At 43.5% G+C, this 16,911-nt stretch overlaps 1 protein-coding gene across 2 annotated transcripts; it reads left to right on the top strand.

Annotated features, from left to right (window-relative positions):
• The first annotated feature begins 793 nt into the window (after nt 1–793).
• On the top strand, nt 794–14,229 carry COX6C (cytochrome c oxidase subunit 6C). 2 transcript variants are annotated; one of them, XM_002710711.6, is made up of 4 exons: nt 794–847; nt 1,875–2,001; nt 4,381–4,508; nt 14,106–14,229. In XM_002710711.6, exons 2-3 carry the CDS (start codon nt 1,888–1,890, stop codon nt 4,492–4,494), a joined length of 228 nt encoding a protein of 75 aa, XP_002710757.1. In that variant the 5' UTR covers nt 794–847; nt 1,875–1,887; the 3' UTR covers nt 4,495–4,508; nt 14,106–14,229. The 2 variants fall into 2 exon arrangements, with proteins under 2 accessions (XP_002710757.1, XP_089192510.1); XM_089336384.1 differs by having other exon boundaries at nt 794–1,657.
• Nucleotides 14,230–16,911: the final 2,682 nt, after the last annotated feature.

The raw sequence follows: 16,911 nt of genomic DNA, 5'->3' as shown, positions 1-16,911 counted from the left end.
TGCTCAGCTGTGTTAGGCGGATAACTGCTTCTGCAGTGGCTGGGTCACATCTCTGTGGAGTGCCCGCTGCAAGGGATTGGTAATAACCTCTTTGTGTCTGTCTCAGTCTGCTAGACGTGAGCTCCTAGAAGACAGCTTATTCACCGTTTGTACAAACCAAATGGCTATTTGAGTAACAGTGGCTAGAATGAAAATGCTGGTTTGTGGCATAGTGGGTAAAGCCGCCTCCTGCAATGCTGGCATCCCATACGGGTGCCAGTTCTTGCCCCAGCTTCTCCACTTCCCATCCAGCTCCCTGCTAGTGTGCCTGAGAGAGCAGTCTTTGGGGCCCTGCACCTGCGTGGGAGACCCGGAAGAAGCTCCTGGCTTCCATCTGGCTCAGCTCTGGCTTTTGCAGTTATTTGGGAAGCAGATGGAACCCTGTTTTTCAAATAAGTAAATAAATCTTAAAAACAAACAAAAACCCGCTCATTTGTGCACATACTTTCGGCAATTCTTGGGCCCAGGATGATTGCTGGTGCATTTCTAAGAGTACATTAACTTTTTTTCACATATTAAATATTTCTTAATTCCCTAGTAATTTCATAACCCTGTTATTAGAAAGATTAATACTTCCAATTCACTAAGTAATCTGTTTTAGGAAGTCAAGTCCTCTTTTTCTTAGATCACACAAGAAACCGAACAAGCTGATGAACTTCACTTGAGAACGAGAACGACCGGAATCGCGCTAGGTTTGGACTCCTTCGGCTACCGTCGCCGGATCCTCTTCGCGAATTCCCTTATGCGCCTGCGCAGTACCGGCGTGTCGTCCATTTCTCTAGCAACCGGGAAGGACGTTGGTGTGGAGGTGAGTCTGGTCGCTGTCTCTTTCAGCGTTTCGGTCCTCAGACCTGCTGTCTGCCGTTCTCTCTGCCTCGGAGTTGAGTCGCGGCTCCGCAGCTCCGTCGCGGTGGAGCCTGGGACCTCTCATCCGCGTCGACCTCCGCTCGCCCCTCGGCGACCTCCGGAGGGCGGAGGGCGGAGGGCTGCGGGCGCCGGACCGGGTGGGCTGAGGCGGTCTCACGGAAGCCCGAGTTGGGCGCAGGGGCCCCGAGGAACCTGCAGGCTTCGGAGTCAGCCGGCCGGCATCCAGCTCCCTCTGTAGTCTGTGACCTTGGTTAGGTCATTTGCCCTGCCCGTCCCGGTGTTTCGCGGGTGGAGAGGCTTACGGGTCTGCCCGCAGTGTCGGCGCTCGGTCGGGGCCCGCTGGCTGCCGCGTTTGGCCTGGAGCTGGGGAGGGGCGCCTGGCCCGTCGCAGGTGGGCTTCCGCAGCCTCCCTGTGATGTAGGCAGGCAGATCGGTTTCACCTGCACCCTCCCGCGCGGTCTCCCCCGGTGGCCGAAGGTCCGCAGGGACTGTCCCCGGCTGGACAGTTAGGGCCCTCGAGGCAACTGCCGGGTTCCGGTCGGAGTTTTGATCATTGGCTGTGTGAGCTTGGAAACCCCCGCACCCGTAGCTCACAGGGTTGGCGGCGGGATGTAGAAAAGGTTTAGAGGAGGGCTGTAAAGAAGTTTGCACGGGCACGCTGCAGCCTACAGCGCCTGCGTCTCTCTCCTACGGCTGGGGGAGATTCTTGGAGTTTTTGCTCATTGGCGACGGGCGTGGCTCCCCTTGAAAGGTGTGCTGCAGCTGTTTGGCCTTCAGTTGGGTGGTGGTTCATTGTATGGGCTGGGGGACGGAAAAGATGGAGGCCGAGCCGGGCCACTCTGGGCTTTGTGGGCGGAGTCAGTGGCCTGTGGTCCTGAGCGTCTCTCGAAGGTCAGACAGGCATCATGCTTAGGAGTCCCCTCAGTACCGTGTTGGTCCTAAGGTTTTCTTTCCTTTGACCTACGAAGGACAAGAACTAGCATGGCGCCCAGTGCTTTGGCGAAACCTCAGATGCGGGGCCTTCTGGCCAAACGCCTGCGCTTTCATATCGTTGGAGCCTTTGCTGTGTCCTTGAGCGTTGCAGCTCTGTATAAGGTACGATCTATTTCTAGTGACTTACCTCTCTGAAAACCTGTTTCCTCATATGGCTGGGTTCTGAGGTACTGGGAGGTAAGGCCTAAACACAGGAATTTTGAAAGAACGCAGTCTAGCCCATGGTAGAGGAATGGGGAAGGCAGTTCTGAATGGGATTGGGAGGAATGAGCACAGAATGGCACCTTCATACTGTGCCACCTATGGATTGAAAGTTATGCCTTTTTAAAAAAAATTTTTTTTACTTATTTATTTGAAAGGTAGTTACAGAGAGGCAGAGACACAGAGAGAGAGGTCTTCCATTCTCTGGCTCACTCCCCAAATGGCCGCAACAGCCAGAGCTGGGCCGATTCGAGGCCAGGAGCTTCCTCCAGGTCCCCCACGTGCGTGCAGGGGCCCAAGCACTTGGGCCATCTTCTACTGCTTTCCCAAGTCACAGCAGAGAGCTGGATTGGAAGTGGAGCAATCAGGACAGGAACTGGTGCCCATATGGGATGCTGGCACTGCAGGCATCAGCCAGCCGTTATGTTTATGACTGATTGCTACAAAAGTTTATGATACTATATATGTTTATCACCATCTTGTCATTAATGGCTCATGAGAGATTTCAGGTCTGTCTTGTAACTGTTCCTACTTAATAATTTTCTGTTTCTTTTGTTTTTAAAGATCATTTATTTGAAAGGCAGAGTTAGAGGGCAGGGACAGGCTAGAGTCAGGAGCCAGAAAATCCAGTCTGGGTCTTCCACGACCATGGCAGGAACCCAGGTACTTGAGCCATCATTTGCTCCCTCCCTGGTACATTAGCAGGAAGAAGGGTTGGAAGCAGAGGTAGAACGTAATTCCAAGATCTCCCATATGGAATGTGGCTATCCTAAGTGGCAACTTATCCTGCTACACCACAACACCTGCCCTCTTTACTGGTTTTTATATGTGGGATGAGATTTGAATTTGGATAACAAATCGTAAGTTGAAATTCACTAAGCAGTGTTTTGTGGAGACTAAAATTTTTCCATATAATGGCAAGCAGATTGAATCTGCTTGAGCCGCCTGCCAGCTAGTTTCTTCCTAGATTTTTTAAAGGCTTTTTTATTTACTTGAAAGGCAGGATGACAAGGAGACACACACATACACACACACACACACATACATACACATACCCCACACCCCCCAGATCTTGTATGTGCTGATTCAGAGTTGGGCCAGGTTGGAGCAAGGAGCCTGGAGTTCCATCCAAGTCTCCCACACGGGTACAGGGGCCCAAGCACTTGGGCAATATTTTTTTTTTTTTTTTTTTTTAAGATTTGTTTTCTATCCTCTGGTTCACTTCCCAGTTGGCCACAACGGCCAGAGCTGTGTCAATCAGGAGCCAGGAGGTTTCTCCAGATCTCCTGCACAGGTGCAGGGGCCCAAGGACTTGGGCCATCTTCCACTGCTTTCCCAGGCCACAGCAGAGAGATAGATCAGAAGTGGAGCAGCCAGGACTTGACCTGGCGCCCTTATGGGATGCTGGCACTGCAGGTGGCGGCTTTACCTGTTAAACCATAGCGCCGGACCCGTGGGCAATTTGCTGCTGCTCTCCCAGGGGCATTAGCAAGGTTGGAAGTGGAGCAGCTGCTACTTGAACAGTGACTTAACCTGCTGTGCTATAACGTTGGCTCCCTTCCTTGATCAAGTCGCTTAAGGTCTCCATTTCTTTCTTGAATCTATATTTGTTCTCTTTTCCATTGACCTCTGCCTTATACAGAGCCCTCAAAGAATAAAAAAATGAACATAACCCTTTCCTCCCATCCTTTTCCTTGATGATGCTATAGACTTTGCAGGTTCAGGAGTTTATTTCTCTGGAAGTGATTAGTAGCCATCATGATTATTTGTAGGTCAGGTCAGTGTCTAGTCTGAGGACTTACACAAGCTCTCCTATGTTGTGGTATAAATTACCCCAAAGTCTTCTTGCAGATGGAAAGTTTCTTGTGCCTTTCACAGGTGGCAAATAGTTACCAAGTCAATTTCAGACTCCTCTGAAATTCATATTGTGTTGTAAACTGAATCAGAATATTTCATTGTACCTCATGAGTGGCATATTTAGGCTTTGCTATAGGGAAGGCTGCCCTTTTCTCTCTTTGATCTTTTTGAGTCTCATCCTCTGGCATTTGCCGGTCTGTACCCCTCTCCCACAAAACACACCCAGAAAAAGGTATAATCTGTTCTAGCTAAGGTATATTTCTATGAAACTGTTTTTCCTTTGCTTTGTCACCTCTTTCACCCTTTGTCAGAAGAAATGTGGGGTTCACAATAAAAGGTTGACACAAACATTTTATTATTTACCTTGTCTTCAGTTACTAAATTTCCAATAATCTGGAAAACTACCAGGCTGTTACTTTTTAGTTTGCAGTGGCGGAACCAAGAAAGAAGGCATATGCAGATTTCTACAGAAATTATGATTCCATGAAAGATTTTGAGGAGATGAAGAAAGCTGGTATCTTCCAGAGTGCAAAGTGATTGGGGATGTAAAGGTAATGTGGTCTTTGGAAATTAACTTTTCCTAAAGATGTCTTTAATTTTTGGTAAAATGCAAATAGCATATAATTCACCATCTTCGCCCTTTTAATTTTACAATTTACCATCTTCCCATTTTAATTAGTGGTAAGTACGTTCATGTTGTTGTACAGCCAGTCTCCAGAACTCTCTTCAGTCCACACCATTAAACAGCTACTCCTGGGTACCCTTTCCTAAGCTCTTGCAGCCACTGTTCTACCGTCTCTGGATGTGACTGCTCTAGATCCCTCATGTAAGTGCAGTCCCACAACACTGGTCTGTTTTTGGCTGGCTTTTTAAATTTGGCATAATGCTCTTAGAGTCAGGCAGGCATATTCTAGCTTGTACCAGAACTTAATTTCTTTTTGGGACTGAATAATACTCCATTTTGTGTATCTATCTTATTTTCGTTAGCCATTCATTTCTCATACACTTGGGCTTGCTTCCACCTTTTCACTATTATGAACATCTCTCTTCAAGACTTTGCTTTCAGTTCTTTGGGGATATATGCTCAGAAGTGGAGTTGCTAGATTGTAATAGTAAAGTTTTTCATTTTTTTCTCCCCATATTGGCTGCAATTTATATTGCTTACACTGCACAAAGCGTTCTGATTTCTCCACATCTTGGAAAGCACTTGCTGCTTTGTGTGTATTGATAAGTTTTAAGATTTATTTATTGATTTAAAAGAAAGACAAGACAGAGCTCTCACCTGCTGGTTCACTGCCCAAAGGTCAGTAACATGTGGTTGGGCCAGGCTGAAGTCAGAATCCAGAAACTCTATCCCAGTCTCCCATGTTGGAGCAGAAACCCAAGTACTCCCAGGTGCATTAGCAGTAGGTTGGATTGTAAGCAGAGGCAGGATTTACTGCTGGGAACTCCTAAATGGGATGTCTGTGTCCAAGTGGTGACTTAACCTGAGAGGGAGAGACAGAGAGAAAGGTCTGGAAGAGGAGCAACCGGGACAAGAACCTGGGGTGCCAGTACCGCAGGTGGAGGATTAGCCTAGTGAGCTGTGGCGCCGGCCCTGATAGTGTGTTTTCAACATATTTATGGATTTTCATGCCTTTTTTTTTTTTTGCTCTTACAGCTTCATGCTATTTTGATCAGAATAAAATACTTTGTATGACTTCCTTTGTTTTTGTCAAGTCTGTTTTGTGGCCTAACATTTAGGATGTTCTAGAGAACACTCCATGTGCACATGAAAAAAATATATATATTCTGATATTGAGTAGAGTGTTTAGTTAGATCCAGTGGTTTATAGAGTGTTGTTTAAGTCCTCTGTTTGCTCATTGAGCTTCTGTCTGGTCATTGTTGAAAGTGGTGAATTCTAGTTTCCACCTATTATTGTGGAGCTAGTTCTCCTTTGAGTTGTTTGTATTTGTTCATTTGGGTTGCTATTACTTGGTGCATGTGTGTATTTACAAATTAATTGCTTCTTGGTAAATTGATTTTATCATATAATGTCCCTTTTATAAGATGCTTTGGCTTAATATCTATTTTGTCTGATACTGGGTTAGCCATCCTTGTTCTCTTTTGATTATTTGTGTAGAATTTTTTCCCCATCCTTTCACTTTCAGCATGTGTGTGTTCTTAAGCCTAAAGTGGATCTCTTAGAGACAGTATATTACTAGATGGATTCAGGTTTTTTATCCATTCTGCTATTTTTGTAAAGATTTATTTATTTGAAAGAGATCTTCCATCTGCTGGTTCACTCCCCAAATGGCCACAACAGCTAGGGCTGTGCCAGGACACATTCAGAAGCCTGGACTCCATCTGGATTTCCCACATGGGTGACAGAGGCTCAAGACCTTAGTGCCCTTCTGTTGCTTTCCATGGAGTGTTAGCTGGGAGTTGTATGGGAAGCAGAGTAGACAGGACTTGAACCTGTGCTAATTTGGGATGCTTCTCTCTCAAACAGCGGCTTACCCACTGTACCACTGTGTTGACCCCACTATTTATCTTTTGATTAGGAATTTAATCCATTTACATTTAAAATAATTACTGATAGGGTAAGACATACTACAGTCACATCGTTTTCTCTGTGTCCCACGACTTTTTAAAATTCTTTGCTTCCTTCCTGCCTGCCTGGTTTATTTTTAGTGGTATGTTTCAATTCTCTTACTTTTATGTATATTCCTCATTTTCTTTGTGGATTACATGAACATGTTAGTGATAATCTATTTTGAATGCACAATTTGATCTCACTCAAAAGCTTGCATTGAGGCCGGCGCTGTGGCATATCAGGTAAAGCTGCTGCCTGCAGTGCCGGCATCCCATATGGATGCTGGTTCGAGTCCTGGCTGCTCCATTTTCGATCCAGCTCTCTGCTGTGGCCTGGGAAAGCAGTAGAAGATGGCCCAGGTCCAGGTCTCCAACATGGAGACCTGGGAGAAGCTCCTGGCTCCTGGCTCCAGATCGATGCGGCTCCGGCCATTGCGGCCAATTGGGGAGTGAACCAGCAGATAGAAGACCTCTCTTTGTCTCTCTCTCCCTCTCTCCTTCTCTCTCTCTGTAACTATGACTTTCAAATAAATAAATCTTCAAAAAAAAAAAAAAAAGCTTGCATAAATTCTACATTGCCATGACCTAACTTAGTGATGTAACAAATTAGGTCTTCTAAAATTTAGTTATTTGAGATGCAGGAAGAGACATCTACTGGTTCACTCCCCAGATGCCTGCAGTGGCCAGGGCTGAAGCTGGGAGCTGGAAACTATCCAGGTCTCCCATGTGGATGGCAGGAACCTAATTACTTAGCCATCATTGCTGCTTAACAGGTCTCAATTGGCATCATGCTGGAGTCAGGAACCAGAGCTGGGAACTGAACCCAGGTACAGTGTGAGATGTGGGTATCTTAATCTTTAAGCTAAATCCCTGCCTCACAAATTACGTGTTCATATGTTGTATACCTGTTAACATAGATTTATGGTTATTTCTTATACTTTTGTCCCTTAAATCCTATAAAAAGAATTGAAAGTAGGCTTAGAGTCAAAATTATAATACAAGATTTTTATATTTCCCCTTTACCAGGAACTTTATTTTTGCATTGCTTCAGGTTACTGTCTGGTAGCTTTTTTTTTTTTTTTTTTTAAACTTGAAGGACTTCCTTGAAGGGCAGGTCTGGTGGTAATTGTGGGGAGCAACTGGGAGCAACTTGGACTAGACTAAGTTACTGGAATTAAGACTTATTCTATGCATCTGCTCTCCCACAATATGGCGCTGAGAAGGGAAACAGCTTCTACACAGCTGCCTCCAGTTCAACCAATAAACTGTGGGACCTGCTCCTGATTGGAGGAGAGCAGCGTACTCGGCGTGTGGGTAGCAGAGTTGGGATTGGTGGAAGAGGACTATAAAGGAGGAGAGAGACGGCATGCACGAGGAACATCTAAGGGGAACATCTATCTGAAGGAACACCTGTGCAGCCCCCGAGAGAGCTGGCCGGCGGTGTGCTGCTCCCCCGCGGAAGTGGGGAAAGTGGCAGGGGGAACCGCCCTTCCACGGAGGTGGAAGGGACAGTAGCCAACCCGGGAAGAACCAGAAGCAAACCCGGGGAGGGCCGAGCAGACGAAAGAACAGCGCAGGGTCCTGTGTCGCTCCTCCACGAAGACGGGGAGCGACAGTAATGATCTCCTTTATTAATCTGAGAGTGTCTTTCCTCATTTTTTATTAATCTTAAGGATTTATTTATTTGACAATCACAGTTATATAGAGAGGAGGACACAGAGATTTCCATCTGCTGGTTCACAGATGGCTGCAATGGCTAGGGCTGGGCCAAGCGGATGCTAGGAGCTTCTAGTCTCCCACGTATGCGTCAGGGACCCAGACACTTGGCCATTTTCTGCTCCCCACCCCTTTTTTTAAAAGATTTATTTTTTATTTATTTGAAAGACAGAGAGGTCTTCCATCTACTGGTTTACTCCCCAAATGGCCCAATGGCCGGAGCTGAGCTGATCTGAAGCCAGGAGCCAGGAGCTTTTTCTGGGTCTCCCCTGTGGGTGCAACTTCGACTATCCTCCCTTGCTTTCCCAGGTACATTATCAGAGAGCTGGATCAGAAGAGGAGCAGCTGAGATGCAAACCAGTGCCCATATGGGATGCTGGCGCTGCAGGCCAGGGCTTTAAGCCGCTGTGTCACGGTGTCAGCCCTATTTTCCACTGCTTTTCCTATGCCACTAGCTGGGAGCTGAATTGGAAGTAGAGCATCTGGGACATAAATTGGTGCCCATATGGAATGCTAGCATTGCAGCTAGTGGCTTAACCCAGTGCACCACAATGCCGACCCCTTTTTCTCCTCATTTTTAAAAGACGACATTGCTGCATATAGTATTCTCAGTTGAGGGTATCGTATCCAGCCCACTTAATATGAGTTCATCACAAAGGGATACAGAGAAGATTTTGAACAAACAAGCCTTATTAAGTTCCTTTTAATTTATTACTATTAAATATCGTGCACTTTTCCTCCAATCATACTTACGCATGTCTGTGCCTAAGAAAGAATACAGTTTTTCAGGGCCAGTGTTGTGCTGCGGATTAATCCTCTCCCTGCAATGCCAGCATACCATATGAGCTCTGGTTCATATCTCAGCTGCTCTACTTCCAATCCAGCTCCCTCCTAGTGCACATGGGAAAGCAGTAGAAGATGGCCCAAGTGTTTGGGTTCCTGCCATCCACGTGGGAGACCCTGGTGACCATTTGGGGAGTGAACAAGCTGATGGAAGATGGATATCTCCCCCACACTCCTTCTGTCTCCTCCTCTCTGTAACTCTTTGAATAAATGAATCTTTTTTAAAATAAAACTTTAAAAAAAGTAGTTATCTCTATTTTCTTGGGTCTTCATTTCTGAAGGCTCCTACATCATGTGAGAAACTCACATTAAATTTGCTTTTCTCTTAAATATGCACGTACGTCAAAAAGGTTATAGAAAATGAAATTAAAAGTCAATTTTTGTAAAAAAGTTTTGAAACACACTCATAGTACAGATAATTTAAATAATATTTTTGAAGGCCTTTTGTATGAATTTCCAATTTTTTTGGACCAAAATAAACATCTTTTACTTACATTTTTCATGAACTTTTTGACGTGCCTTCGTATATCATCCTACAGCCTTCTGGCCTGCAAAGTTTTAACTGAGCAGTCACTGTGAATTGTATAGAGGCCCACTGGTACATGGTGATTTCCATTTTCCTTGCTACTTCCAAGATTCCTTAATTTTTGACAGTTTGAGAATGTCTTGGTGTAGCTTGCTTTGGGTTAACCTACTTGGAGTTTCTTATATTGAGGTATATTCATTTTTGTCTTCAAATTTGGGAAGTTTTTGGCCATTACTCTTCACATAAGCTCTTCGCCCCCTTTCTCCTTTGAGACTTATGTAATACATATGTTGGTCCTCTGGATGGTGTGTTTTATATGTTCCTTAGGGTTTGTTCCCTTCATTCTTTATTCTTTCTGTTCTTCAGATTTTGTAGTTTTCAGAATGATGTTGTCAGGTTTGCTGATTGTTCCTGCTAATTGTTTGAGTTTGCTCTTGAACCCTTTTAGTAAATTTTTTCAGTTCTATTTTTTGGCTCCGGATTGGTTTGGCTTGGCTTGGCTTTGTTTCTGTAATTATCTTTGTTGATATTCTCATTTTGTTTTCCTGATTTTTATCTAGTTGTCTTTCCTTGTTTGCCTTAGCAAAATTTAAGACATTTGTTTTAAAGATTTTGTCCAGTAAGTCAGAAAGGTCTTCCCTCCATTGGCTCACCCCCCAAATGGCTGCTACGGCTGGCGCTACGCCGATCCAAAGCCAGGAGCCAGGTTCCTCCTCACCACCACCCCCTCCCGCCCCCGGTCTCCCATGCGGGAGCAGGGCCCAAGCACCTGGGCCATCCTCCACTGCCCTCCTGGGCCACAGCAGAGGGTTGGACTGGAAGAGGAGCAACTGGGACAGAACTGGCGCCCCAACTGGGACCAGAACCCGGGGTGCTGGTGCCGCAGGCGGAGGATTAGCCTAGTGAGCCGCGGCGCCGGCCAAGAACCCACATTTCTTGATGGTTGTGAAGATTTGATTTGTTCCTTTGGCTAAGTCATAGTTCTTTGGTTTTGTTTGCCTGTGATCCATTATTGAAATTTGGTCACTTGAGAAAAACTGCCATTTTGCCCATTCTTAGACTGGTTCTGTGCTGGGGAAAACCTTCACAATCAGTCTGATGCAAATACTTGGTGGTCCTCTCAGCTTTTCTGGGAGTGTATCTTCTTGGGCCATGCACATGCTTTTGTTCATTTCCCTGTAATGAGGGTACTTCAGAAAGTTCATGGAAAATGGAATTACAAGGTATCTATTTTGATAGAAAAGATTTTTGAAATCCTTGTATAGTTTTTTCATAGTATACATTTTCCATGAAGACTTCTTGTATGTATGGATTTCAAAAAATGTTTGCACCAAAATAAACTCAATTTTCCAAAAAATCTTTAGGGATCGGCACTGTGGTGCAGTGGGTGAGATCTCCATCTTTCTTTCAAATAAATAAAACAAATTTTTGAAAAGCTTTGCATATTTTTTGGCCGGCCTTGTGGCACAGGTTAAACCGTCTCCTATGACACTGGCATCCTATATGAACACCAGTTCGAGTACTGGCTGCTCCACTTTAGATCTAGCTCCCTGGGAAAGCAGGGGAAGATAGCTGAGGTGACTGGGCTCCTCAGAACGCATGTTGGAAGATGTTAAGGTTCGACTTCCCAAATTTGTAAGACAAAAATGAATATACCCCAATATAAGAAACTCCAAGTAGGATAAACCCAAAGCAAGCTACACCAAGACATTCTCAAACTGTCAAAAATTAAGGAATCTTGGAAGTAGCAAGGAAAATGGAAATCACCATGTACCAGTGAGCCTCTATACAATTCACAGTACGCATGTTGGAAACCCAGATGAAGCTCCTGGCTTTGGCCTGGCCCAGCCCTGGCTGTTGGAGCCATTTAGGGGAGTGAACCAGCCGAGGGAAGATCTCGCTCGCTCTCTCTCTCATTCTCTCTCTCTGTTTTTCAAATAAATAAACCTTAAAAACAAAAATCCTTACTTGAGAGGATTCTGCTGGTTTATTCTCCACATGCCTGTGACAGCTGGGGCTGGGTTTCCGTGCAGGTGCAGGAATGCAATCTGGGACTCCCAAAGGAATCCAATTACTTGAGCCATCACTGCTGCCTCTCAGGTTCTGCACTGGCAGGAGGCTGGAGTCAGGAGCCATAGCTAGGAATTGATCCAAGCACTCTTGGCATGAGATAAGGCATCTTGACTGCCAGTCTAAACACTTGCTCCCAAACTGATACTTTAAAACCATCATTCCATGGATTTTCTCAAGTGTCCTCTTACACAACTGCTAACTTTTCCTTAGCGTTCTCTGCCGAGTTTCACCCCTGCTTCCTTCCGGAACCTTAGCTCTTTTATTATCTCCCTCTGCCCACAATCTCTTGCTGACAGATGCCTGTAAGTCTGCAGTATCCTTACAGCTCTCTCATGCTTTTGCGTCTGCTGTTGCTTTCTGCAGTTTCCAACCTGATAATTCAAATTATGCCATCATTCCCAACAGTGCTCTGAGTTGGGCAAAGTGGAAACTAGTCACTTGGGCAGCCCCCTGCAGGCTGTAATGTTATGTTGCAAGCAAGTTCCACCCTTTACTTTCTATTCTGAGGGAGGAGCCAAGAATTGGGCTGTTAACTCTTGATCGAGCTGCACTGTACTAAGGAGAGTGTGAAGAAAGGACAAGCAAAAATGCCAAGAAATTCCCTACTGTTTTGAATGTGGTCTTCCTTGGTTAGGTGTTCATTTGGTTGCAGAAGTTTCCAGAGTTCTCACAAAGCTTTCCTGGTCCGTATGTTTATTTGGTGTTGCTGTGTGACATCAGTGGTTTGGAGCTTTGAAATTCACCATCTTACTGATGTATGAAGTTACTTTATGTTGAAAACAGTTATGCTGTTACTGAGGAAAATCACACTTTCAGAAATGACTGCTGGAAAGCAAAACAGTGACTTGGTGGCTTTCCTAAGATTTCTTTTTGGCCTGCCTCGCAACAGCCCTCCTGGTAGAGTGAAAATTAAGATTGTATATCTAGGAAAGGACTGATTGGTATCTGCTATTAAAGTATGTTTTTAGTGCCTGATGAGCCTTCATGTTCTGGAATCTTACTGTGCATGTATTTCACTTTATTCAATCTCAACAAATGGTAAAGTAACAATTGAAATAGTTGAAAGATTGATATCTGCCACTTCAATCTGGGTGTATGCCCTATAAGTGAGTTTGATGTCACATGGAGAATGAAAATCTTCCATTTTTCCAGGAAGACTTCCCAAATGGTCATTTCAAGTGCACTGTCGTAAAAATAGTGCGAGGATCTGGGCTGGGGGAAGGAGACCTGTTGTGTTAGACTTAGATCAGTTTTCTAAAAGATCCAAGGGGAATTCAGATTATCAGTGACTTTTCCTAATATAAGATTTGATTCTACAGCATTATTTAGCTTGTTGCTTACCTAAAGGAGATATCTGAAATAAAGTAGATGTGTAGATAAATATCCAAAGTATATTTATCATAGGAAAATAGCAATTCTGATGTTTTGAAAATTAGGATTTTTTTCTCATTCCATGGAATGTTGTGTCCAGTAGTAATGATATTCACAAAGTGACATGGAATAGAAACTTAAGTTTTTTATAAAGGATGATTTGTGTTGATAAGTAAAAGGTAAAGGGAAAAAAATATTTTGGTTGCATTATAATCTTTTAAAAAAAAAAAGAGATTTATTTATTTATTTGAAAGCCAGAGTTACACAGCAAGAGAAGGAGAGGTAGAGAGAGAAGTCTTCCATCTGCTGGTTCACTCCCCAGCTGGCCACAACACCCAGGAGCTTCTTCCAGGTCTCCCACGCGGGTGCAGGGGCCCAAGAACTAGGACCATTTTCCACTGCTTTCCCAGGCCACAGCAGAGAGCTGGATTGGAAGTGGAGCAGCTGGGACTTGAACTGGTGCCCATGTGGGATGCCGGCACTGCAGACTGGGGCTTTAACCTGCTGTGCCACAGCGCCGGCCCTGCATTATAATCTTAACATTGCTATTTTCTCTTAACTTTGAAATTTTCAGGATTTCTACAGTGGGAATTTGTTTCAAAATCAAGATTTTATTAGGCTAATTTATATATATATATTTATTAGATTTTTATTCTTCTTGAGTCAAAGTTGGTTGTGTTTAAAAACCAATAAGAAAAAAGAAAAACAGGTTTGGAGACAGGAACAATTTGGAACAGATGAGCTTCCTTTCTTTAAAGAAAGTGAGAATGGAGCCAGGGTAGGCTTGAGAAGGAAAAAAAGTCAAAATTTATTAATGAAAGTAAAGAATGAGAGAATAGATGTGGTTGCTAGTCAGGGTGATTACGGAGCTTGGGGGAAGATGGCTCCGGACCCCAGGCAGCTGAGCAGAGCCTCTCCTGGGGCTAAAGGTAAGTGGTCAAAGTGTGGGATACATTAGGAAGAACAGATCTCAGCTGACCTGAAGGATGGTGGATATTAGAGAATGATTTTGTCATTAACTTAGCCATTCTGTTTCTCTCCGCAGAATTTCTTTGGATTGAATTCTGTAGAAGTTTGTCACTGACCTGTGTTCCCGAACTATGAAACATGAAATATACGGGCTAAGGAATAGTTTCTCTTGATAAATAAATAAATACTCTGGACAGTAAGTCTTTGATCATTATTCTGTTGATTGCTTGGGGATTTTAACTACTTATGAGTCACGTGAAAATAATTAAGATTTTAGTATTTCATAAACATTTCAATACACCTGTCATTGCTCTGATATTTTATTCATTTCACTGAGATAATCCTAGGTGCAGTTAGTTTGGTCCTGGGCCATGGGTTGAAGTGATTTCAAGAGACAAACAGGCGGAGTGCTATGGCACAGCAGGTTAAGCTGCTGCTTGCCAAGCTGGCGTCTTATATTGGCTTGGACTTTTGAGTCTTAAATGCTCCGTTTCCAATCCATCTCCTTGCTAATGCCCCGGGGAAGCTGTAGAAGGTGACCCAAGTATTTGGGTCCTTGATACCCATGTAGGAGACACATGTGGAATTGTAGGCTTCTGGCTGCAACCCCGCCCGGTCCCAGCTGTCTGTATGAGACCATTTGGGGAGTGAATCAGCAGATGAAAGAGTTGTCTTTTCTGCCTGTGTCCGTCTGTTTCACTCTGTCATTCTTTCAAATAAATAAAATCTTAGAAAGCCTTTCTTGAGCTTCATTGTGAAGAATAGTCTTGCTACTACCAGACAGAAGCAGATATTTGAAATATAAGGATCCCTATTCAGTATTGCTTTATTAAAGAGCTCACAGTATGAATACAGAATTCAGAATACATATCTAATCTGGAAAAATAGTCGTTTTAGTTATGTAAGTAGAATTGACTAATGTCTGCTAGTGATTAACAGTGTGCTGACTCTTTTATGGAGATCTTAGGACCTTTCTCTGCTTTAATTATCATGTTTTAGTTGTAATAAAAGTAGAGCTTTAAAAACTGTTTATTTTATCCAAAGCTGGTTTAATCACTGACCATCACTTTAGTAGCATAAAAACTGTCTTACCCTTCTTAGTTCATGTGCAGGATTCTTGTTAAAATTAAAACCAGTTTTTTTTTTTTTTTTTTGTAACCTATAATACTCATACATTTTATGGGGTACAACACCGTGTTTTAAGTTATGTATACAGTATATACTGATAAAATCAGGCAGTTAATAGTTCTATTTCTTGTTTCTCTGTTTGGGAGCCTACCAGCCCCTCTCTTCCAGTTCTTTATATAGTATTTAATGCATTATTGTGAACTATAGTTGCTCCATTGTGCTGTTGAACACTAGAACTTGTACTTCTGTTTTGTAACTCATTCCAACCTCCTTTTAGCAATCGCTATTCCAAGTACAGATGGATGTTTTCAAACTTCGGTGTCTGAGAGAATGGTGTGGTATTCATCTGTCTGGCTTTTTTTTACTTAATGATATCCAGTTCCATCTGTTTTGGCTGTAGTTGTCAGGATTTCTTTTCTGCAGCTGAATAATACTCCATTTGTGTGTGTGTGTGTGTGTGTGTACACAGTATTTTCTTAACCATCCATTGATGCACACCTAGGTTGATTCCATATCTTGGCTCTTTGTGAGGAGTGCTGCAACAAACATGAGAGTGACAGTATTTCTTATCTCTTTGCTATGCTGACTTCATTTCCTTTGGATATATATATATATATATGCTGAACTGGTGTAGCTAGGTAATATGGTAGATCGATTTTTAGTTCTGGGGGGAACCTCCATACTGTTCTCCATAAATGGCTGTAGTAATTTGCATTCCAACAATGTATGAGGATTCCCTCTTCTTAACTGCCCCAGCATTGTGTTTGTGTGTTTTTTTTTTTTTTTTAAGATTTATTTATGTATTTGAAAGAGTTAGAGAAGTAGAGGCAGAGAGAGAGAGAGGTCTTCTGTCCGATGGTTCACTCCCCAGATGGCTGTAATGGCCAGAGCTGCGCTGATAACGAAGCCAGGAGCTTATTCTGGGTTGCCCACGTGGGTGCAGGGGCCCATCTTCTACTGCTTTCCCAGCCATAGCAGAGAGCTGGATTGGAAGTGGAGCAGCTGGGACTCGATCTGGTGCCCATATGGATGCAGGCGTTAACCCACTGCACCACAGTGCCGGCCCGTTTTTTTTTTTTTTTTTTTTTTTTTTTAATATTATTTTAGTTACATTTTTGTATTAACACGTATTTACACATTTTGGGGGGTACAGTGTTTCAACATATGTATGCTGCATAAACTGATCCAAGCAGGCAACCAGCCTCTGTTTCCTGTTTCTTTTTTTTGTGTATGGTGCTTACCAGCTCCTCTCTTCCAGTACTTTATACTAATGTTCTACATTACTGGAAACTATAGTTGTCCTACTACATTATGGAACACAAGAACTTGTTACTTCTGTGTTTTGATATCCATTATGCAGCCTCCGTCTATGGTTTTTGTCTTTTTGATAATAACTGAACATTCTAACAAGCATGAGGTGATACCACATTATGGTTTTGGTTGGTGTTTATGTACCTGATGGCTAGTGATATTAAGCATTTTTTTCATATACCGGCCATTTGTATTTCCTTTAAGGAGCTGTTCAGATTCTTTGCCCATTTCTTAAATGTCTTTTTTTTGTTGCTGAGTTCTTTAAGTTCTTTATGTATTCTGGGTATTAAGCCTTTCTCAGATGAAAGTTTGTAAATATTTTCCCCTTTGTATCGTCTCTTTGCTGTGGTGACTGTTCCCTTTGCTGTGCAGAAACTTAGTTTGATCTAATCCCATTTGCTTTGGCCGCCTGTATTTTTGAAGGGTTGTATCCAAAAAATCAT

The sequence above is a fragment of the Oryctolagus cuniculus genome, chromosome 6, assembly GCF_051225735.1.
Source record: "Oryctolagus cuniculus isolate XC-2025 breed Fujian yellow rabbit chromosome 6, ASM5122573v1, whole genome shotgun sequence".
In the NCBI taxonomy this organism is placed as follows: Eukaryota; Metazoa; Chordata; class Mammalia; order Lagomorpha; family Leporidae; genus Oryctolagus; species Oryctolagus cuniculus.
This window is presented reverse-complemented; position numbering and strand designations above follow the sequence as displayed.